Raw genomic sequence first — 24296 nt, forward strand, 5'->3', positions numbered from 1 at the left:
CCTTCCCCATCACCATGGAGACCCTTCCCTTCCCCATCTCCATAGAGACCCCTCCCCATCTCCATGGAGACAGTTCCCTTCCCCATCTCCATGGAGACACTTCCCCATCTCCATGGAGACACTTCCCCATCTCCATGGAGACACTTCCCCATCTCCATGGAGACACTTCCCCATCTCCATGGAGACACTTCCCCATCACCATGGAGACCCTTCCCTTCCCCATCACCATGGAGACCCTTCCCTTCCCCATCACCATGGAGACAGTCCCCTTCCCCATCACCATGATGGCGACAATTCCTCATAAATATCACCATGGAGACCCTTCCCCATCACCATGGAGACCCTTCCCTTCCCCATCACCTTGGAGACCCTTCCCCATCACCAAGGAGACACTTCCCCATCTCCATGGTGACTTCCCCATCTCCATGGAGAACCCCATCACCATGGAACAATTCCTCATCAACATCACCATGAAGACCTTTTCCCCATCACCATGGAGACATCCCCATAAACCTATTCCTATCCGTGCAGGGCCCATGACACATCCCTAGCTGTGGCCCGAAGATTGAACCTGCTCCCGTGGAGACTGTTTCCTGCCAACATCACCATGGTGACCTTTCCCATCTTCATGGAGACCATTCCCTACCAATATGACCGTGGAGACTCGCCCCCATCACCCATTAACATGTTCCCATGGAGAATCTTCCTCACCACAGACATTCTTCCTTACAACCCTCCTCTCCTGGAGATTCTTCTCCATGGCGACCCTTCAAAGCATCTATCATCATCATGGAGGTGTTTCCATTCACCAATCTCCTATTGAGACCCTTCCCCACCAACCTCTTCCCAAAGGGATCCTTCCACCCACCAACCTTTCCCTTACACTTGACGATCTTCCATCTTATCATCCACCAAACTTCCTCTGTCTCATCGGTCCCCCTCCTCTCCCTGTTATCCCTTTGTCATCGCCCCCACACCTCCAGTTGACATAAGGCCACATCTAGGCCTTGTAAATACGCGCATGGCTGCTTTAGCTCAAAAGGTTTGAGTTAGACCTTGAAAGTTCCTTATATTAATCAATGTATTTTTTAACGCAAAGGGAAAGGGTTGGTTAGTGTGGTACCTCCAGGAGCACACTGTGCCTTTAATGATGCTTGGTGCAATACTTTGCCCTTGAATGGGGCCCAAATCTTAAATAGGTGTATACATGCAATGGATCTTTTTATGTCCTTGTATTTATTTTTTGATCGGTGCACTTGGATTTTAGTTTTTTTTTTAACTGTGTTGCTTGCTTATGGTGTACTTTAAGCAATATCCATTCCTCTCAGAGGGGGTTTAATGAAGCAAGAGAGGGACCCTCCAGTTCTTAGTCTCTGCCTGGGGTGGTGGGCCTCTGTCCAGCACTGGTTTTCCATGAGATCTTATCAGAGTGAACAAAGCTACACCACCTATTGGGTTTGGACTCAAATTGCTGGACTCATGACGGTAGAGAAAACATGGACGACCCAAGATCAATTGTTGGCCAAACATCAGCTTGGTGAGCCAGTAGGTGAAGAGACAGAATGGTCACAAGCCCCAGATTGGTGGAAGTTTCTGACCGGGATACTACCCAATTTTAATTTTGAGTCTTGGGTTCCACTCAGTTTGTGCATGCGCGCACAGACACCACCACTTGGTGTCATTCAGCTAAAGAAGAAAAAAAATCCCACATCACTGTTAGGATTTCACCCCTTTGAGGATACTTGCACTGGTGTGGGCAGAGGGGGGGGGGGGGGGGTGGACTGAAATCGCAGCGTTTGTATGCACAATACTTTGATATACCTCTTATCTTGAGTGCACAGGGTGCAGGGCAGAAAACCGAACAGTATATATCGCCAGAAAATGCACAGCAAGCCCTGTGCAGAATGTTCTTATGAGGAAAGGGCTGGGGTATTAGACATTGATTGTGTGAGGTTGGGATGGGTTGGGGGGGGGGGGGTGTGGGTAGGGGAGTAAAAGGGACAAGCAGGTATATGCCAGTCTCTGCCCAGGTATCCACACAGTGGCTGATGAAGATCTTTCAGGGAAGGACCACATAGCTAACACTCCCATAGTGGCACACAAGAGATTGCGACTTGCCATGGTCGAGACCTTTCTTCCAGGAAATGAGTGGCTTCCCAGTGTTAAAATGATCTTTCCCCCTTAAGATTAGACTGAGATTTTCAGCAAAGGACACAAACTGCTGGAGTAACTCAGTGGGTCAGGCAGCATCTCTGGAGAAAATGAATAGGTGGCGTTTAGGGTCGGGATCCTTCTTCAGAAGGTCAGAAAGGTCTTCACAATGGTTAAATGGTTTCTTTATCATCACATGTACCATGTAAAGCAAAATACTTTTTTGTTGATTACAGCTCAGCAAGATTACTACTATCTACAAGCATAATCCCCCGCTTAGTACAGAACAGCCCACTAAATCCATATGGAAGAGGAACCATTTTATCCTCTATCGCCAAAACGTCACCTATCTCTGTTGCTGCCTGAGCCACTGTGTTGCTCCAGCACTTTGGGTCTCTCCTTGGCAAACCAGATCCGCAGTTCCTTGCGCCTACACTGAGATTTCCAGCAGTTGTAGATACAGCACCCCGAGAGAGAAAAAGACTGAGAAACTCAGCAATGTACTAATACTAATAACTCAGCAGGATATAGCTCCTCGGAAGAGGGGGACCTGCGAGATCCCAGTGTGCACAGATATTTTGTTGTAAATTGGGCAAATATTGTTCTATTTTGAGGACGCCTTTTGTAACCTTTGGTTAATCTTTCTTGCTCTTTATTGTCTGACCAAAGTGTCAGAGTTTAATAAAGCTTTGAATCTCTGATAGTTCCTACCCTACTTTTCATTTCATTTTATTTTTCGTGAATGAAGAAGGCACACTGAAGTGGAAAGGCAGTGTGCCATTTATCTGCCAGAAGTCGGGAAGACTGCATGTTCCTGATCAGTCCTGGGACATCTGGCAAGACTGAAGTGCCTCAGCCCTGCTTTAAGGGTTCCCAGTTAATATATCTTACGTAGAGCATAGCACACAAGTCTGAAGAAGGGTTTCGACCCTGAAACGTCACCAATTCCTTTTCTTCAGTGATGCTGCCTGACCCGCTGAGTTACTCTAGCACTTTGTGTTTATCTTCTGTGAAAACCAGCACCTGCAGTTCTTTTCTACACCTTCAGCCTATAATGTCTGCAGAACATAATGCTAACATAACCTCAGCATAATCTATATTCATGTGCCTATCTAATAGTCTCTTAAACGCCACTATCGTATCTGCCTCCACCACCACCCCTGGCAGCGCGTTCTAGGTACCCACCACCCTCTGCAAAAACACATTTGCCCCTCTCACCTTAAAATTAGTTCCTCTGGTCCTTGATATTTCCATTCTGAGAAAAATGTTCTGACTCTCTGTCCTATCTATGCCTCTCATAAATTTCATATACTTCTATCATTTCTACCCTTAATCTGTGCCATTCTGGAAAAACCAGTCCAGGTTTGTCCAATCTTTCCTTGTAGCTAACACACTCTAATCCAGGCATAACTCTGGTAAACCTCCTCTCCAAAGCCTCCCTACCCTTTCTGTATGGGGCATCCAGAACTGCACACAACACTCCAAATGCGGCCTCACCAAAGTCCTATAAAGCTGCATCGTAATTTACTGACATAGTCAATCCACGACCTATGAAAGTAATCATAGCATATTTCTCCTTCATCACTATCTACATGCGTGATCCTGAATGGTCACCTTTAGTGTAGTTTAGAGATACATCGTAAAAACAGGCCCTTCGGCCCACCATGCCAACTAATGATCACACGTACACTAGTTCTATTCTCCACACTAGGGCCAATTTACAAAGGCTTACAAACCGGCACATATTTGGAATGTGGGAGGAAACCAGAGCACCTGGAGAAATCTTACACGGTCCCAAGATGAACATACAAACCTGGGCAGGATGGTGGCGCAACGGTAGAGTTGCTGACTTACAAAGCCAGAGACTCGGGTTTGATCCCGACTACAGGTGGTATCTGTACGGAGTTTGTACATTCTCCCTGTGACCGCGTGGGTTTTCTCCAGCCGCTACAGTTTCCTCCCACACTCCTAAGATATGCAGGTCTGTAGGTTAATTGGCTTCAGTAAAATCTCTGAAATTGTCCCTGGTGTGCAGGTTAGTCCTGGTGTACAGGGATCGCTGGTCGGCGTAGACTAGGTGGGCCGAAGTGCTTGTTTCCGCGCTGTCTCTCTAAGCTAAAATAAAACTAAACTCCATACAGCACCTGTGGTCAGGATAGAACGAGGGTCTCTGGTGCTGTAAGGCAGCAGCTCCACCGCAGTGTCACCTCTGCAAATAAAGAACAGGTCTCAGCCTGTAAATCCAACTAATTCTAATGAGTGGGTGTCTTGTGCAACAGAATTTGCACAACTCTGAAATCACCCTAGAATGAAGCAACATTTAAAACGAGCAGCAATTCTGGTCCTGGTATCAGGACTGCCATTGTAGCCCAGATTGGGACCATTAACCACAGCACTAATCTGTTCTCCCAGATTTCAGACCACTAATCCTTTCCGCTGCTAGTTGACAAATAATAATTCAGTCAATCCTTTTGAGAATCTTTTGGAAAGCATTGATTGCTGTCTCAGAGTCTTGCACGGGTCGTTTTGGAGATTCTGACCTCAGACCGTCCATGACAGCTCTCAGAGCAATCGCACAATGCCACAGCTGGTAGAACTGCTGCCTCACAGCGCCAGAGACACAGGTTCCACCCCGACCACAGGTACTGTTTGGAGTTTTAGTTTTATTTTAGTTAAAAAATTAATAGACACATGGAAAATTGGTGCAGGAGTAGGCCATTCGGCCCTTCGGACCAGCACCGCCATTCAATATGATCATGGCTGATCATCCAAAATCAGTATCCCGTTCCTGCTTTCTCCCCATATCCCTTGATTCCATTAGCCCCAAGAGCTAAATTTAACCCGGGTTCCATCCTGATTTCAGGTACAATGGTACTTTATTGTCATGTGTATTTACTGTGAAATTCATTTTCTGCATACAATTCAGTAAAAATCTTACCAAAACACAAGCACAATCAGACCCAACTAAAAGCGTGTAAGAATGGTAGATTACGCAGAGGCAGTACAGAAGAGTTGCCACGTTTTTTGGCGCTATCTTGTACCCTTCAAAGTTCTTTAAAAATATAGAGCCTTGTCCTGGATGCTGAATGTGTGGAGTTTGCACGTTCTCCCTGTGTCCTATCCCATCCATGTACCTATCCAAATGTTTTTTTAAATGTGACAGCACCTGCATCAAATACCTCCTCCAGCAACTCGTTCCATACACCCACCACTCTGTGTACCCCTCAGGTTCTTATCAAATCTTTGCCCCCCCCCCACCCCCCCACCCCCCTCAACTTAAACATTTATCCTCTTGTGCTTCATTCCCCTACTCTGGGTAAAGGACACTGTGTATTTACCCTGTCTATGCCACTTATGATATTATATCGCATCCATCACAATATTATATTAAAGGCCATCACACAAACTAATGTCTCTTCCGTTGACTCCACACTACCTCAGCAGGGCCAGCAACATAATCAAGGACAAGTCGCACCCTGGCCACTCTCTCTTCTCCCCTCTCCCATCAGGTGAAAAAGGTATAGGTGTGAAAACGCACACCTCTGGATTCAGGGACAGTTTCTTCCCAGCTGTTATCAGGCAACTGAATCATCTTCCCACAACCAGAGAGCAGTGCTGAACTGCTATCTACCTCTTTGGTGTCCCTCGGACTATCCATGACCAGACTTTGCTGGCTTTACCTTGCGCTAAACATTATTCCCGTATCATGTATCTTACACACTAAAATGGATTGATTGTAATCATGTATTGTTTTTCTGCTGACTGGTTAGCACGCAACAAAAAGCTCTTCACTGTACCTCGGTGCAATAAACTAAATTGAAACTTATACACCTCTATTAGATCACCCCTCATCCTCATGCACTCCAAGGCATAAAATCCAGGACCTTTTTCATCCCAGCCATTCCCTCTCTCCCCTCAGGCAGAAGACACAAAATCTTGAAAGCAAGCACCACCAGATTCAGAAACAGCCTGCAATACATAACGCTACAATGCTGAAAATCTGTATTCTGCACCCTTTGTCCTTGTGTCTGGTTTGATGGTGCTCATGTATAGAATGATTGACTGGATAGCATGCAATCAATAGCTTGTCCAAGTACACATGACAGTATATCAACACCAAGTAGGAGACTCCAGCGGTAGATAAGCACCAGTTGAGAGAGAACGTACTAACTCCGTACAGACAACAACCATTGTCACGATCAAACCAAGGTCTCTGGCCCTGTAAGGCAGCAACTCTACCGCTGTGCCACCGTGCTGCCCCTGTTAATGGACCAGTGGAGTCGAATGGTCCCAATGCTATGCATCCGATATGACCATATGATTTACCATTCTCTGACATTTTGCTGGGCTGAATAATATTTCAAAAAGTCATAATGAAAAAGGGTAGAGAAAATAATGTGATTTTTCACTTCTATAGCCCAAATCTAAGATGACAGGTGTGCATTTTTATTATAAAATAACCCACAGATCAATTCCGTTGCGGCTTTATTAAATCTGTACAGTAGATAAACTCCAAGTGCATACAACATGGCCTTGCCAGTTTAGTTTATACAGTGTGTTAAAAGGCCCTTCGGCCCACAAAGTCCATGCCAACCAGCGATCACCCCACACTCTAGGGACAATTTACAGAAGCCAATTAACCTACCAATCTGCGCATCTTTGGAATGTGGGAGGAAACTGGAGAAAACCTACACGTTCACAGAGAGAACATTGTACAGACAGCGCCCGTAGTCAGGATCGAACCCGGGTCGCCTGCACTGTAAGGCAGCAACTCTCCTCTGCACCACTGTGCCTGTTAAATTGTGCAGAACATTTACGCAGAGAAGGGTTGGTAAGAATTACATGATTAAGGAGATCAGCCATGATTACATTGAATGGTGGTGATGGCTCGAAGGACCGAATGGCCTACTCCTGCGCCTATGCCTATTGAGACTTGGACTAATGATAAGGCACTTTCAGTTGAAATTATTATTAAAGTTTGGAATAAAACAAGTGTATCAAAATGGTGATCAGCCAATTACTTGACACGGCCTGGTGCATCACAGGTACTGACCTCCCCACCATCATACGGATCTACAGAGGAGGTGGAACACAAAGTACTGGAGTAGCTCAGTGGGTCAGGTAGGATCTCTGCCAGACATAGATAGGCATTTCAAGTCGGAACCCTTTACTCCTTCAAGTATGCTGAAGGGTCCTGAGCCAAAATGTCACTGAGCTGCATGACCCACTGAGTTACTCCGGCACTTTGCATTGTACACAAGCTTCCAGCATCTGCAATTCCTTGTGTCTCCATGTAAATAAGGTACTGGTCGAAAAGTCAGCCAACATCAAAGACCCACACCACCCTGACCATGCTCTCATATCGCTGCTACCATCAGGAAGAAGGTACAGTTCGCCGATGACACCACTGTTGTTGGATGAATCACTGATGCAATTATAAATTATAATAGCGCCTCCACTTCCTGAGAAGCTTACGGAGAGTCGGTATGTCAAGGAGGACTCTCTCGAACCTCTACAGGTGCACAGTAGAGAGCATGCTGACTGGCTGCAACGTGGCCTGGTTAGGCAAATTGAACGTCCAGGAACGGAGAATAATGCAGAAATTTGTGACCACTGCCCAGTCCATCACCGGCTCTGACCTCCCCACCATCGAAGGGATCTATCGCAGTCACTGCCTCAAAAAGGCAGCCAAACATCATCAAAGACCCACACCATCCTGGCCACACACTCATCTCTCCATTGCCATCGGGAAGAAGGTACAGGAGCCTGAAAACTGTAACGTCCAGGTGCAGGAACAGCTTCTTCCCTACAACTATCAGGCTATTAAACACAACAACAAATAAGCTCTGAACAATAACAGTCTTTTATTATTATTGCACTTTATCTGTTTATTTATTGTGTATATATATGGTCTAAGGTTCATAGACACACTGAACTTTATCTCCCATTCTGTATTATGTTTACATATTCTGTTGTGCTGCAGCAAGCAAGAATTTCATTGTCTTATCTGGGACACATGACAATAAAACTCTCTTGACTCTTGACTTGACTCTTGCACAGGAGCCTGCAAACCGCGACTTCCCAGCAACCATCAGATTTAAACACTGCACAACACTAACCTCACCAACTACAATCTGCTGTGGACTACTTTCAGTTGTACTGCAGATTTTGTTTTTTTGCACTATTATGCTTCTTGGATTATGCTTATTAATTTATTGCATTATTGATTATATATTTGTATTTATGGGCCTGTTATGTTGCAGCTTGGAAAGATTTCATTCTTCCGCTGCCAGTACATTTGATAATTAAAACTCTTGACTCTAGCCATCCAGCCATCGGCTTAGAACACAGAAACAGTAAAGCGCAGGCACAGGCTCTTTGGTTCTTCAGCAACTCTACCTCTGTGCCAGCTACGGTGTCCCTCATCATTTTATCAATCTCTTAAAAGCCACCGCTCGGCTTCCTCCTGTCCAACATAATAACTTAAGCCCTGCAGTCCCAGCAATTGCATTGTAAAGGTAGACACAAAATGCTGGAGTCAAACTCAGCAGAAGGAATGGTTGACGTTTTTCGGGTCGAGATCCTTCTTCAAGACCCTTTTTCTGAAGAAGATAGATAGAAAATGCTGGAGTAACTCAGCGGGACAGGCAGCATCTCTGGAGGGAAGAAACGGGTGACGTTTTCGGTCTGAAGAAGGGTCTCGACAGGAAACGTCACCCATTCCTTCTCTCCAGAGATGCTGCCTGTCCTGCTGAGTTATTCCAGCATTTTGTGTCTATCTTCGGTGTAAACCGGCATCTGTAGTTCCTTCCTACAGATTCAGCACCTCCTTCCTCTGGTACAGTGACCAGGGGCTTCTCGAGTGTTGGCTCACCGACAACTTTTGTGGCTGCAGCAGAACATCCCAACTCCTGGGCTCGATGCCCTGACCCCCCCCCCGGAATGAACAATAAGATAATTAAGTTCTACACGCACGTTAATGGGTCCTTCAGTTCCAACAACCCACCGGTCTCCTCTTGGGACCCTTCTTCAGACTGATAGTGGTGGGGGTGATGGAGGGGTTGGGGGTAGGGCAAGAAAGCTGGAAGAGAGGGAGGGTGGGACAAAGCCTGGCAAGTGGTCGGTGAAGACGGGCAAGAGCAGGTTGGGGTTTGACAGTCAAAAAGGGTGGACAAAGGCCAGAGGTGTGAGACAGAAAAATTGAAGAGTTGTGAATTGTGAAGCCAGAGGAAGGAATGTAGGCGGAGGGGAGAAACAGGTACGTCTAGCTGGGGCACGAAGAAGGGGGGGGAGGGGTTGATAGTAACCTGAAATGGGAGAATTCGATGTTCGTACATCTGGGGTGTAAGCTGCCCAAACGGAATAGGAGATGCTGTTTCCCCAGTGTGCGGGTGGCCTGACTCTGGCAATGGAGGAGGCCCAGGACAGAAAGGTCAGTGTCAGAATGGGAAGGGGAGTTAAAATGGTTAGCAACCAGGAGATCCAGCAGGCCTTGGTCTTTTCAAGAGCCCCGGCCCGCAAAGTTTGGGGCGGCACATAGTGGCGCAGCAGTAGAGTTGCTGCCTTACAGCGCCAGACACCCAGGTTTGATTCCAACTACGGGTGCTCCCTGTATGGAGTTTGCACGTTCTCCCTGGGATGATATGGGTTTACTCCGGGTGACTCGGTTTCCTCCCATACTCCAAAGACGTACAAGTTTATAATTTAATTAGCTTCTGCAAATCGTAAATTGTCCCTGGCGAGCAGGGTAGAACTCGGGATGGGTACAGGGTGATCGTTGGTCGGCGCGTACTCGATGGGCCGAAGAGCCGGCTTTAACGCGATATCTCTAAAGTCACCTTGGTTAGTTAAGTTTAATTTCATTAAACATTGTTTTGCATCCTTCTCCGGGCAAATGGAGTTGTTACTTGCGAGTCGTGTTGTTACTTGCTGGCAAAGCACCAAGGCAAATTCCTTGTATGTTTACTTACTTGGCTAATAAAATTCAATTCAATTTCAAGTCATACCATACAGGGCAAGAGAGTACAGAAGGTAATGTTACAGCTACTGAGAAAGTTCAGATTTGAAAAAAAATGCAAAGGCTCAATGTGGTAAATTGGGAGATCAAGAATTTAGTTCATATTGTCACATGTACCAAGGTACAGTAAAAAAGGTTTTGGTGCTTGCTATTCAGCAAAAAACCTATACATAGAAACATAGAAAATAGGTACAGGCGGAGGCCATTCGGCCCTCCGAGCCAGTACCGCCATTCATTGTGATCATGGCTGTTCGTCCCCAATCAATAACCCATGCCTGCCTTCTCCCCATATCCCTTGATTCCACTAGCCCCTAGAGCTCTATCTAACTCTCTCTTAAATCCATCCAGTGATTTGGCCTCCAGTGCCCTCTGTGGCAGGGAATTCCACAAATTCACAACTTTCTGGGTGAAAAAGGTTTTCATGCCTCAGTCATAAATGGCCTCCCCTTTATTCTAAGACTGTGGTCCCTGGTTCTGAACTTGCCCAACATTGGGAACATTTTTCCTGCATCTAGCTTGTCCAGTCCTTTATATGTTTCTATAAGATCTATAAGATCCCCCTCATCCTTCTAAACTCCAGTGAATACAAGCCTAGTCTTTTCAATCCTTCCTCATAGGACAGTCCCGCCATCCCAGGGATCAATCTCGTGAACCTACGCTGCACTGCCTCAATCACAAGGATGTCCTTCCTCAAATTAGGAGACCAAATCTGTACACAATACTCGAGATGTGGTCTTACCAGGGCCCTATACAACTGCAGAAGATTAATTACATAATTAAAATTCAAGAATGTTTTATTGTCATATGTCCCGAAATGGAACGATATATAAACAAACAATAATAGTGCAAAGACAAAAGCAATGCCCCCAAGTCTATGTTATTCAGAGCCTATTTAGAGGTTGTAGTGTTTAATAGTCTGATGGTCCAGGCTCCTCCTGAACTCTATTCCCAAACTCCAGAGATGCTGGGTGACCCGCTGAGTTCCTCCAGCGCTTTGCGCTTTGCTGGAGATCCCAGCGCCTGCAGCTCCTCGCGCCTCCATCTCCACCCTCAGCGCCACGTGGTGATGTCTGCGCTGTGCGGGCACGCGGTCCAAGCTAGCACCATCCTCTGATGGGCCAGCTGCTGCTGAGTAGAGCTGAGGTGGTGGATGACCATCAGGTACCTGTAGTTGCACACCCTCCATCCCACGTTGTGCTTGGCGAAGCGGGGGCTGGCCAGCGGGACAACGCCCAACGCCTCCGCCAGGATCCCCACGTAGGCGTCCTCCACGGGAATGGGGCGGGTTCTGGCCGCCTCCTCCAGCAGGGCTTGCGCCACGTCCAAGGACAGCACGTAGCCCACCCCGCTGGTGTAAGCAGGGTAGACCTCCCGACCGTAGTCCCGCCAAGACACGTACCACTTGCTGGACGGGTCGCGGATGACCTGCCTCCGCTCGGCCGGGAAGAGGGACCCGGCGTAGAGTCCGGTCCGGACTGGGTTGTCCCGGACCAGGAAGCCGGGCAGCCGGTCGGTGTTGACGAAGCAGTCGTCGTCGGTCTTGAGCAGATAGACGGGGCGGCAAGTGCCAGCAGCCCACTTCAGGCCATGCATCACCTTCAGGGTCAGGTTCCTGTAGGTGTCCAGGTAGCCCCCCAGCAGCAGGTCCCCAAACTCGCCCTGCTCCGCCCGGAGGAAAGCGGCCACCTCCTTCTCCGGGGGACGTCCAACTAGGAAGACCACCTGCCAGGAGAAGGGGCTGGGCAGTCGGCGCCTTGCCCATGTGCTGCGGATGGCATCCCGGCGCGCTACATTGGACGGGGCGGAGGTCACCAGCACCATCAGGTCCTGTCCACGCCGGCAAGGCGGCACCTCCTCCGTCCGGCTGAACAACTCCGTGAAGTCTACCCCTCCGTTCTCCGCCGGCTCCCCACCCCGCTCCAGGACCTTGCCCCTCGCCCGTCCACCAGGCCTCCCGCTCAATTTCCCAGGATCTCGGAAAACTAGGACGAGGAAGGCAGCAGACGCCGAGAGCAACGTGAGGGCAAAAGCCTTAAAGCAAGTTCTTAGCTTCATCGGTCTAATAAAATGCAACGAGAGAGGATGGTTGGTGATATTATAGTGGCTTGTTGCTCATTTGAAGAGGTGTATCTGGAGGCACAATGTTCAATCCTATCAACGCAGCCAGTCATATCACAACGGCTCTTAGTTCTTTGAAGAGAGCTGATATCCAGAGATACAAGTTTCAATCTCACCAATGATGGGAGTGGATGGCGAGAAGATGTTTCCACTAGTCGGAGAGTCTAGGACCAGAGACAATTGTCTCAGAATAAAAGGATGTACCTTTTGAAAGTGGTTTAGATGAGGATAGTTTTTCAGTCAGAGGGTGGTGAATCTGTGGAATTCATTGCCACAGATGACTGTGGAGGCCGTCATTGGGTATTTTGAAGGTAGACATTGACAGATTCTTGATTAGTACGGGTGTCAGGGGTTAAGGGGACAAGGCAGGTGAATGGGGTTGAGAGGGAATGATAGATCAGCCATGAATGAATGCCCAATTAGACTTGATGGGCCAAATGGCCTAATTCTGCTCCAATAAACCTATGAACAATGCAGCCAAGGAGAATGTATTTTAGTGGCTGATAATTCACTCAAAGAGTTCATTTCCAGAGGTAAAGATTTCAATTCCACCAATGCAGCCAGGAAGAAGATGCGTCATATTTTCATGGCTCAGAGTTCACTTGAAGAGTTTAAATCCAGAGGTGCAAGTTTCAGTCCCATAGAAGCTTGGGGTTCTGATTTGAGTAATTTTGTTAAGGTTGGTAATAATGCATCATCTCTAAATCCCAGCAGGAATATGTAACTGTTGTTCTTACCAATAGTTGCTACCTCAGTGTGGGGGCAAACATGGATGGGCAACCAATGGCGGCACTGCCAGCCGCATCCACGTCTCACCAAGGCACGCGTTATAAATGGTGTTCACTTTCATGCCGGCTGGCTGAGGGGGAAGGGAGGTTGTGGAAGTTGAAGTAGCTGCACCCACCCAGTCTTTGCTCCGTGTCTCCAACCCGACTTGTGGCCTCAGGAAATCCCAAACGAGTCTGCGTCTGAAGAAAGATGGCCGACAAAATCCAGAGAAGGAACCACTTGGGTAAAGAAAAGGGAAAGTTTCGTTTAGTTTAGAGATACAGCATGGAAACAGGCCCTTTTGGCCCACTGGGTCAGTGCCGACAAGCGATCCCCAAAATATTAATTAACACTATCCCACACACACACACACACAAACACTAGGGACAATTTTTTTTTACATTTACCAAGTCAATTAACCTACAAACCTGTACGTCTTTGGAGCGTGGGAGCAAAGAGAAGATTTCGAAGTTCTCCCGCGCAGGTCACAGGGAGAACGTACAAACTCCGTACAGACAGCACCCGTAGTCGGGATCGAACCCGGGTCTCCAGAGCTGCAAGTGCTGGAAAGCAGCACCTCTACACCACTGTGAATAGAACAACAATAGAACAACAGAGGAGGGTGACTGAACTTTGGTGCCTTCCCTCACAGTGGGAAACTTTGATTCCGCTGTGTGGGGATGTTTATGTTAACGACTATCGTGTTCTGTGTTTTTTATTTTATTCGTATGGCTGTATGGCGACCACAAATTTCACTGTACCAATTGGTGCATGTGACAATAAATGTGTCTTGTCTCATCTTGCCACAAAATAAAAGATTATTGTTATCAGCGTATTATTGTCACTATGCAGTGAAAAACGTGGTATTGCGTCCTATCCAGGCATATCATACCATAAAGGAGTACATCAGGTAGGGAAAGAAAGTGCAGTATATAATGGTACAGTTACAGATTTTTTTTTAAAGTGCAAGGGGCGCAATGAGATAGATTGGGACATTAGAAATTTAGTTTGCTTTGGTTTATAGTCACGTGTACCGAGGCACAGTGAAAAGCAAACCAACCTCCCTTCCATCGCGTTCATTTGGTGAGGCCAGCAGCATAATCAAGGACGAGCCGCACACTGGGCCTCCCTCTTCTCCCCTCTGGCAAAAAGTAGAACAGAGTGAAAATGCACAACTCCAGATTCAGGGACTGTTTCTTCCCAGCTGCCATCAAGCAACAAAACCATCCGGCCGAAGGGCCTATCCCACTGTACGAGGTCATTCAAGAGTTCTCCCGAGTTTCCCCTGATTCGAACTCGGAGAATTACGGTAATAGCCGCTCGTAGGTACTCGGGGCTCTCGTGGACATTTTTCAACATGTGAAAAAACTTCACGAGCTTACCGCGTTTCCCGAGTACCTGCCGTTAGCGTTACGAGCCGCTAAGAGACGTCCCGAGGTCTGATGTACCCGCTACGTATATTCTACGTGATTACCACGAGTTTGATTTTTTTTTAAACTCGGGAGAGCTCTTGGATAAACTCGTATAGTGGGACAGGCCCTTAACAACGAGAGTGCAGTCGTGAGCTACTATCCATCTACCTCATTGGAGACCCTCGGACGACCTTTGATCAGACTTTGCTGGACTTTATCTTGCACTAAACGTTATTATCCTGTATCTGGACACTGTGGATGGCTCGATTGTAATCATGTATTCTCTTTCCGCTGTTTGAATAATAGGTAACAAAAGCTTTTCTCTGTACCTCGGTACACGTGACAATAAACTAAAGTAATGTGCGATCCAGTCCACTCCCGCAGAATCCGCACTCTCCCAGTACCCTTCCCACACTCTCCCAGCACTGGTCCCACAGCTCCGCCCTGCAGAACCCGCACTCTCCCAGCGTTACTCCCACAGAATTCACACCCTCCTAGTGCCTCTCCCCGCACACACCGCAGGGCTTTTTTTCACACAAAGGGTGGTGGGTGTATGGAACAAGCTGCCAGAGGAGGTAGTTGAGGCTGGGACTATCCCACCGCTTAAGAAGCAGTTAGACAGGTACATGGATAGGACAGGTTTGGGGGGGGGGATATGGACCAAGCGCAGGCAGGTGGGACTAGTGTAGCTGGGACATGTTGGGCCGAAGGGCCTGTTTCCACTTGTATGGCTCCCGCACTTTCCCAGCACCCGCTCCCGCAGAATCCGCACACTCCCAGCACCGCTCCCCGCACACTCCCAGCACCGCTCCCGCAGACACAGCACCCCTCCTGCACTATCCCAGCACCGCTCCCCGCACACTCCCAGCACCGCTCCCCGCACACTCCCAGCACCGCTCCCGCAGACACAGCACCCCTCCTGCACTATCCCAGCACCGCTCCCCGCACACTCCCAGCACCGCTCCCCGCACAGTCCCAGCACCGCTCCCCGCACACTCCCAGCACCGCTCCCCGCACATTCCCAGCACCGCTCCCGCAGACACAGCATTCCTCCTGCACTTTCCCAGCACCGCTCCCGCAGAATCCGCACATTCCCAGCACCGCTCCCGCAGAATCCGCACCCACCCAGCACCGTTCCCGCAGACCCAGCCGCCACACTTGCCCCACCTGCTCCTGGGAGAGCGGTGACCAGTAACCAAAGATTATAGAGCGGAGCTATCTTTGCCAGCAACTTCTCCACTCACTCACCAACTCTCCGCTGCCCCCCGATCGGCAGCCGCTGCAGCCAACCAGAGGCGGTCCGGAGCCGATCAACCGACGTCCCGGGGCGGAGGCGGGTTCACTGCGACCCTGGGAACTGGGAACACACTCATTCCATTGAAACCCAATCAATGTAGCCTCGACTCACTTTAAATGAAAGTCACGCAAGGATTAAAAACTTCTTTTCAAGTTCCCGGCTCCCCATAAAGCCGGGCTTTGATACTGCTGTAGCATGTATGCTTTGAAAGAATGGCGTTAGAATTGTTTTTAACTGGAATCTGATCTCACTCTACAGAGGCTGAATATTTTAGATTTGGGTTCACTTAGTAAATAATCTCAGCACCGCCCAGCCTAATAAAAAGAGACCTTTTTTACATAACAACGCCAACCCACGGACAAATTCCACCACAAATCCACAAAGAAACCACAAGACAAACTCTGCAAACAGACTCAAACTCAGTTAAGATCCCTCAGGCAAGCCCAGAACTCAGAGAAAAAAATGTCTCACACAAACTATTGCAAAAAAAAAACAGCAAAAAAACTTCAGTCCAACTCAGATAACAAAATATCTAACTCAGTTAAAAGGTTTAGGTTCAGGTTTATGTACTGTCACGTGTATCGAGGTACAGTGAAAAAACATTGTTTGTATGCTATCCAAACAGATAGCATTGCTGGGTGGATCAGTGATAGAGTTGCTGCCTAATGCCCCTGTCCCACTTAGGAAACCTGAACGGAAACCTCTGGAGACTTTGTGCCCCACCCAAGGTTTCTATGCGGTTCCCGGAGGTTTTTGTCAGTCTCCGTACCTGCTTCCACTACCTGCAACCGCCGGCAACCACCTGCAACCTCCGGGAACTGCACGGAAACCTTGGGTGGGGCGGAGAGTCTCCAGAGGTTTCCGTTCAGGTTTCCTAAGTGGGACAGGGGCATTACAGCGCTTGCAGCGCCGGAAACCCGGGTTCGATCCCGACTATGGGTGCTGTCTGTACGGAGTTTGTACGTTCTCCCCGTGGCCTGCGTGGGTTTTCTCCGAGATCTTCGGTTTCCTCCAAGACCACCTCCCATGAATCCAACTGCACCCCCAGGATGGAACCAGCCTTCCTGATGAGTTCTATTGGTGTCCCCGGCCTTCGCCCTGCTACCCCAGTACACGGCAGTCAAGAAGATGGGGCTGGCTACTTACTGCAGACGTTGAAGGAGCGGCGTCTTCTCAAAAAGTACAGCAGGCTCTGACCTTTCTTGTCCAGGGCCACGTACACTAGCTCTATCTTACATACCAGGGACAATTTACAGAAGTCAATTAACCTTCAAACCTCTACGTTTTTGGAGGAAATTAGAACACCCGGGAAAACCCCACGCAGGTCACGGGGAGAACGTACAAACTCCGTACAGACAGCAACTCCCAAGACAAACTCAGCAAAAACCTAGCAAAAAACTATGTTTAGTTCAGAGATACAGCATAGCAACAGGCCCTTCGGTGCACCGAGTCCGCCCGACAAGCCAGCCGACCAGCCATTCCCGTACACTAACACTAACCTACACACCAGGGACAATTTATAAAAAAAATTTACTGAAGCCAAATTAATGTACAAACATGCACGTCTTTGTTAAGTGTGGGAGGAAACCAGAGCACCCGGTTTTCTCCCACGCAATCACAGGGAGAATGTACGGACTCTGTGCAGACAGCGCCCCTGGTCAGGATTGAATCTAGGTCTCTGGCGCTGTAAGGCAGCAACTCTACCGCTGCACCACCGTGCCACTGACAGTAAACTCAGAAAATAAACATCAAACATTTGCCTGAGAGGTTAAAACTCCTCAGGCAAATGCAGTGAATGCTGATAAGCTCAGAAAAACAAAACAATTTCTGCAAGCAACTCTTAAGCTTAATTAACAACCCTCAGACAAACCTAAGTGGATGCCCACAAACTCCAGAAAAAAACACAAGCTCTGCAAAAGCACAACAAAAAGCTTCAGACAAACTCAGTAAAAACTTTGAAACTCTTCAGCACATGCCCACAAATTCCAGAAAACAAAACCGAAAGACAAACTCTGCAAAAAGACCCCCCAAAAAGCCAAAAAGTCAATAAAAAACAAAAACCCTAAAAAAAACAGCAAACACCCAGAAGCAAAAATACTCAAACTCTGTAAATTCCCTGCTAAAAAAACTATAGACAAGTCAGTGGAAACCCAGAGAAAAGCTCAGCATGAAGTTTCACACAAACTCTGCATCAACCCAGCTGAAACTACAAGACAAGTCCAGCATGAATTCATCGACAAGTCCCAACACATTGAATGCGCTGATGAAACCAAGCAACGCAAGTTTAAGCACAAAGACAGGGCCGTTGCCGTACCTTGCTCTGGCACGGAGAGAGTGAGGGGAGGAGATGTTGGCAAGATGGGTGCATGGATTTGGTGGGGGAGGAGCAGGGGAGTCAAATGTTGCATTCCTGGGCGATAACATCTCGGATGACCTTTACTGGGGCCCAGCACATACATATAATCATGAGGAAGACTCGCCAGTGTCTCTACATACTTATCAACGATACAGTTGAGTCTGAAGAAGATCCTCGACTCGAAACATCACCTATTCTTTTTCCCCACAGATGCTGCCTGACTCGCTGAGTTACTACAGCTTTTTGTGTCTATCTTCGCTGTAAACCAGCATCAGCAGTTCTTTTCCATGTATCCTGAATAAGAGTGGTGTCGTTACGGAGTTTGTACGTTCGTCCTGTGGCTGCGTGGGTTTTCTCCGGGTGCTCCGGTTACCTCCCACCCTCCAAAGACTTGTAAGTTAATTGGCTTTGGTTTAAAATTGTAAATTGTCCCTAGTGTGTAGGATGGTGCTTGTGTACGGGAATCGCTGGTCGGCGCGGACTCGGTGGGCCGAAGGGTCTGTTTCCACGCTGTATCTCTAAAGTCTAACGTTTAAGTGATTCGGTGATAGTTACCGAATACTATAATAAACATCTGTAGATGCAACATGGAAAAAATCCTGACTGGTGGCATCACGACCTGGTACGGCAATTCCAATGCAAAGAACGTGAGGCTGCAGAGGCTGTCCATCAAGAACACATCCCTCCCCACCATCAGCAGCATCTACACCCAGTCACTGCCTCAAGAAGGCGGCATCTATCATCAAGGATCCCCACCATCCGGGCCGTGCCCTCTTCTCACTGCTACCGTTGGGCAGGAGGTACAGAAGCCTGAAGTCCCACACCACTAATTTCAGGAACAGCTACTTCCCTCCAACTATTAGGTTCTTCAACCGACCTGTACAACGCTAATCCCACGTCAGCAACGAAACACTATCACCACCTCTTGCATTGCCGTGGACAAGACATAGGAGCAGAATTGAGGAAGGACATTATTGCCCTAGAGGGAGTGCAGAGAAGGTTCACCAGACTGATTCCTGGGATGTCAGGACTGTCTTATGAAGAAAGACTGGATAGACTTGGTTTATACTCTCTAGAATTTAGGAGATTGAGAGGGGATCTTATAGAAACTTATAAAATTCTTAAGGGGTTGGACAGGCTAGATGCAGGAAGATTGTTCCCGATGTTGGGGAAGTCCAGGACAAGGGGTCACAGCTTAAGGATAAGGGGGAAATCCTTTAAAACCAAGATGAGAAGAACTTTTTTCATAGAGAGTGGTGAATCTCTGGAACTCTCTGCCACAGAGGGTAGTCGAGGCCAGTTCATTGGCTATATTTAAGAGGGAGTTAGATGTGGCCCTTGTGGCTAAGGGGATCAGAGGGTATGGAGAGAAGGCAGGTACAGGATACTGAGTTGGATGATCAGCCATGATCATATTGAATGGTGGTGCAGGCTCGAAGGGCCGAATGGCCTACTCCTGCACCTAATTTCTATGTTTCTATGTTTCAATTAGGCCATTCAGCCCATCGAGTCCACTCCGCCATTCAATCATGGTTGATTTGTTTTTCCCTCTTCACCCCATCCTCCTGCATTTCTGAAACCTTTCACATCCTTACTAATCAGAACCCAACAATCTCCACTTTAAAAATTGCTTGTGGCAATGAATTCCACAGATTCACCATCCTAGGGCTAAATAAATTCAATTCTAAAGGTAATTCTTTCCTAATTGTGTTTTTACAAGAATGTCTTATTTTATTTCAGTTTTTTTCGTTTCACTGTCCAATGTATAATTGATGTGTTTTCATATTTGTCTGAGTCTCCGTGCCTATGCCTTAGTATCATAGTAGTATAGCATGGAAACAGGGCCTTCAGAACAATTTGTCCTCGCTGACCACCATGCCTCATCTACATTATTCCCATCTGCCCGTGCTTGGCCCAAATCCCTTGAAACCTATCCTATCCATGTACCTGTCCAAATGTCTCTTAAACGTTATGATAGTACCTGCCTCAACTATCTTCCCTGACAGCTTGTTCCATAAACCCACCACCCTCTGTGCAATAAAGTTACCTCTCAGGTAACTGGTTACCTCACAGGAAGGACATTCTTGCCATAGAGGGAGTACAGAGAAGGATCACCAGACTGATTCCTGGGATGTCAGGACTTTCATATGAAGAAAGAGTGGAAAGACTCGGCTTGTACTCGCTAGAATTGAGAAGATTGAGGGGGGATCTGATACAAACGTACAAAATTCTTAAGGGGTTGGACAGGCTAGATGCAGGAAGATTGTTCCCGATGTTGGGGAAGTCCAGAACAAGGGGTCACAGTTTAAGGATAAAGGGGAAATCTTTTTAGGACTGAGATGAGAAATATTTTTTACGCAGAGAGTGGTGAATCTCTGGAATTCTCTGCCACAGAATGTAGTTGAGGCCAGTTCATTGGCTATATTTAAGAGGGAGTTAGATGTGGCCCTTGTGGCTAAAGGGATCAGGGGGTATGGAGAGAAGGCAGGCACATGATACTGAGTTGGATGATCAGCCATGATCATATTGAATGGCGGTGCAGGCTCGAAGGGCCGAATGGCCTACTCCTGCACCTATTTTCTATGTTTCTATGTTTCTATGTCCCTGCTAAATCTTTTCTCCCTCACCTTGAACCTATTTCCTCTGGTTCTCAATTCCCCTACACTGGGCAAAAGACTGTGCATTTGCCCGATTTAGTCACTCTTCTGATCTTACACACGTCTGTAAGATCATCCCTCATCCACTTCAAGGAATAAAGTCTGAGGCTGCTCAACCTCCCCCTATAGCTCATGCCCTCGAGTCCTGACAACATCTTCGTAAATCTTCTCCGCACCCTTTCCAGCTTACCAACATCTTTCCTATAACATGGTGACCAAAACTGAACATAATACTCTAAATGTGGCCTCACCAATGTCTTATGCAACTGTAACATGACCTCCCAACTTCCATATTTAATACTCTGACTGCTGACAGCCAAACTGCTGAAATCCTTTTTTGACCACCCTATCTACCTGTGATGCCACTTTCACAGAAATATGCACCTTCACTCCTGGATCTATCTGCTCTACAACACTCTCCAGAGGCCTGCCATTCACTGTGTAGATCCTGCTCTTATTGGACTTTCCAAAATGCAACACCTTGCACTTCTCGGTATTAAATTCCATCAACCATTCCTCAGCCCACCCGCCCAAGTACATTTTCGGTACATATGACAATTAAATACTCTTCACTTCTCACTCTCTTGGCTTAACCTCCCCCTCGATCTTTCAAACATTTTATGGAGCGGCAAGGTCGCTCCGTAACAGAGTTGCCACCTGACAGCACCAGAGACCCGGGTTCGATCCTGACTCCGGGTGCTGTCTGTGTGAAGTTTGTATGTTCTCCCCATCACCACGTGGGTTTTCTCCAGGTGCTCCGGTTTCCTCCCACACTCCAAAGACGTACAGGTTTGTAGGTTTAAGAAAGAACTGCAGATGCTTGAAAAATCGAAGGTAGACAAAAATGTTGGAGAAACTCAGCGGGTGAGGCAGCATCTTTGGAGCGAAGGAATAATGACGTTTTGGGTCAAGACCCTTCTTCAGGAGGAGAACTTCTTCAAAGTAGGCATACCTTGAGGAGATTTCTCAGTGGAGTATACGAAATGTTTAAGAACTGCAGTTGCTGGGAAAAAATTGAAGATAGACAAAAATGCTGGAGAATCTCAGTGGGTGATCCTTGAAGAAGGGTCTCGACCCGAAACGTCACCTATTCCTTCGCTCTATAGATGCTGCCTCACCCGCTGAGTTTCTCCGGCGTTTTTGTCTACCTGTAGGTTTGTAGGTTAATTGGGTTTGTAAAATTGTAAAAAATGTCCCTAGTGTGCGGGGATTGCTGGTCAGCGCAGACTCAGCGGTCCAAAGGGCCTTTGCATGTGTCTCTGAAGTCCGGCTCCTATTTTCCTGAATGACTCTGTATCTGAGAGTGCACCACTCCTTCCGAACAATCCTGAGGGATCAAGTGCTCCAGTGCTTTGTGTGTAAGACCTACTGGCCACGTTTTGACACCTTTTAACAGGTGCCAAGGGATTGGAAAGCAACACATGTTCAGCTTGGCGCCACAGATTACATTTCAGGAAGTTAGAGATGGAATGAACATTGTGCTAAAGAAACCTATTCAAAATCTTCTGTGTATTAAAGGCAATAATTAGTAGGCAGTTCAAATGTAAGGAAATCTCACCCCGACCAACAAAATGTATTGAATTCCTTAAGCATCTAAGGGACTTAATGGAGAGGATAATGTGATGGGTGTTGTATAACTTGACTTTCAAAAGCCATTGATAAAATACCTCACCAGGGACTTGCGGCTAGAGTGGAAGCTGCAGAGATAAAGGGGGCTGTAAATTGGATAATGAATAGGTTAAATAAAAGGCTGCCGGGATCAGGGATCAATTGCACTTGTTTTAATTGGACAGCTGCAGCTCGAGCAAGCTGTTTGTTGCAGTGGGTAATATGTTACGGCTTACAGTAATGGCCCTTGCTCTACCTGAAAACCTCGACAGTGGATAATGCAGAGAACCAGCTGAAATTCACTGCATGGAAGCAAGCCATGCAGGCCCTTAGGCCCATGCTTCACATTCACCCCCTCCAACACTTAAATTCTCTTTGATCAATATATCCTTGATATTGGTTTATTATTACTGTTTGACTTTTTTTTTAGACTTTTAAATACAGTGTGGAAACAGGCCCTTCAGCCCACTGAGTCCAAGCCGACCACCCATCATCGCCAATCAGGGGTGCACCGACCACTTTTGCCACTTTTCATTTCACTGCACATCTCGTATGTGTATGTGACGAATAAACGTGACTTGACTTGACCACAAATCAGGAGTTATAGGGAGAAGGCAGGAGAATGAGGTTGAGAGGGACAGATAGATCAGCCATGATTGAATGGTGGAATTGACTTGATGAGCCGAATGGCCTTATTCTGATCCTAATTAACTTATGAACCCTGTACATTAGCACTATCCTACACACGAGGAACAATTTACAGAAGCCAATTAACCCACAAACCTGTACGTCTTGAGTATGAGAGGAAACCAGAGCACCTGGATAAAACCCACGTGGTCAGAGGAAGAACGTGCAACTCCACACAGACAGCACCCGTATTCAGGATCAAACCCGGGTCTCTGGGTCTTTAAGGCAGCGACTCTACCGCTGTGCCACCATGTCGCTTTTGGCATGTTAGTTTTTATTTTGTTTATTGTCACGTGTAACGAGGTACAGTGAAAAGCACATGTGTATCAAGAGTAAGAAACATTGTTTGCTTGACATCTAAACAAATCATATTATACAGACTCTCCCGACTTGTGTAATGGTTACGTCCCACGGACCCTTGCGCAGGTCAGGTGTTACGTAAATCAGAAACGGTAGTGTTTCTGTGCACATGTAAATTTACTATTTGATGAGGAGACCATGGGGGATCTCCGAGTTGGAGACCACGAGCGAGCTCTGAGGTGGAGACAATGGGGGAGTTCCATGGCGGAGACCACGGGGGAACTGTGACGATGATACCACGGAGGGAGCTCCGACATGGAGACCACGCCGGAGCTCTGACGTGGGGACCACGAGGCAGCTCCGAGGCGGGGACCAAGTGGGAGCTCCGAGGCGGAGACCATGGGAGAGATCCAAGATGGACGTCAGTGAGCTGAAAGAATTGCTTACATAAGTGCGAGTTTACGTAAGTCGCCTAGCACGTAAGTTGGAGAATTCCTGGACGAGCACAATCAAGCCACATAAAACAAGTAGTGCAAAGAGAAAAAAAATACCAGAGATCGGGAGATCTGGACTATCTTATGAGAGGTCCATTCAATTGTCTGATAAAAGTGGGGAAGAAGCTGTTCCTGAACCTGGCGGTACGTGTTTTCAAGCTTCTGCCCGACGGGGGAGGGGAGAAGAGGAAATGGCTGACATGGACATGGTGGGCCGAAGGGCCTGTTTCATTATTGTATGGCTGTGACAGCCAGCAAAGATGAAATAATTCAAGTTAGGGATGTCAGAGACCAGAAGAGGGCAATGCTGAGGTTGGTGAGCTTTAGGAATAGAGGGAGATGCTGACGTACGTTAATTGATGCTTGGGCATTGCACTGTTCATCCCAGACTGTACCAAATAAATGTCATCATAATCTGAATGTTCTGGGAA

The 24296-nt window shown here is 47.4% G+C and overlaps 2 protein-coding genes across 6 annotated transcripts in view; one reads left to right on the plus strand and one right to left on the minus strand.

Moving 5' to 3' along the window:
* The window catches only part of LOC116971348 (dual specificity testis-specific protein kinase 1-like), a 108663-nt gene extending 105809 nt beyond the window's left edge, over nucleotides 1–2854 (plus strand). The window contains exon 12 of one of the 2 annotated variants that reach the window (XM_033018460.1): nucleotides 281–2854. The gene's annotated coding sequence lies outside the window, so the exon portion shown is untranslated. Of the gene's footprint in view, nucleotides 1–274 lie in introns of both variants that reach the window. The other variant, XM_033018459.1, reaches the window with a different exon arrangement.
* Nucleotides 2855–11028: 8174 nt separating this feature from the next.
* LOC116971355 (beta-1,3-galactosyltransferase 5-like) lies at nucleotides 11029–18075 on the minus strand. 4 transcript variants are annotated; one of them, XM_033018472.1, is made up of 3 exons: nucleotides 17868–18075; nucleotides 15715–15823; nucleotides 11029–13293 (listed from the first exon to the last, which is right to left on the minus strand). In XM_033018472.1, the coding sequence occupies exon 3, from the start codon at nucleotides 12221–12223 to the stop codon at nucleotides 11219–11221; it is 1005 nt and encodes a 334-aa protein (XP_032874363.1). In that variant the 5' UTR covers nucleotides 12224–13293; nucleotides 15715–15823; nucleotides 17868–18075; the 3' UTR covers nucleotides 11029–11218. The 4 variants fall into 4 exon arrangements, with proteins under 4 accessions (XP_032874363.1, XP_032874365.1, XP_032874367.1 ...); XM_033018474.1 differs by lacking the exon at nucleotides 15715–15823; XM_033018476.1 differs by lacking the exons at nucleotides 15715–15823; nucleotides 17868–18075 and adding an exon at nucleotides 15875–16243.
* Between the last annotated feature and the right edge of the window lie 6221 nt (nucleotides 18076–24296).

This window comes from Amblyraja radiata, chromosome 3 (genome assembly GCF_010909765.2).
Source record: "Amblyraja radiata isolate CabotCenter1 chromosome 3, sAmbRad1.1.pri, whole genome shotgun sequence".
Classification (NCBI taxonomy): domain Eukaryota; kingdom Metazoa; phylum Chordata; class Chondrichthyes; order Rajiformes; family Rajidae; genus Amblyraja; species Amblyraja radiata.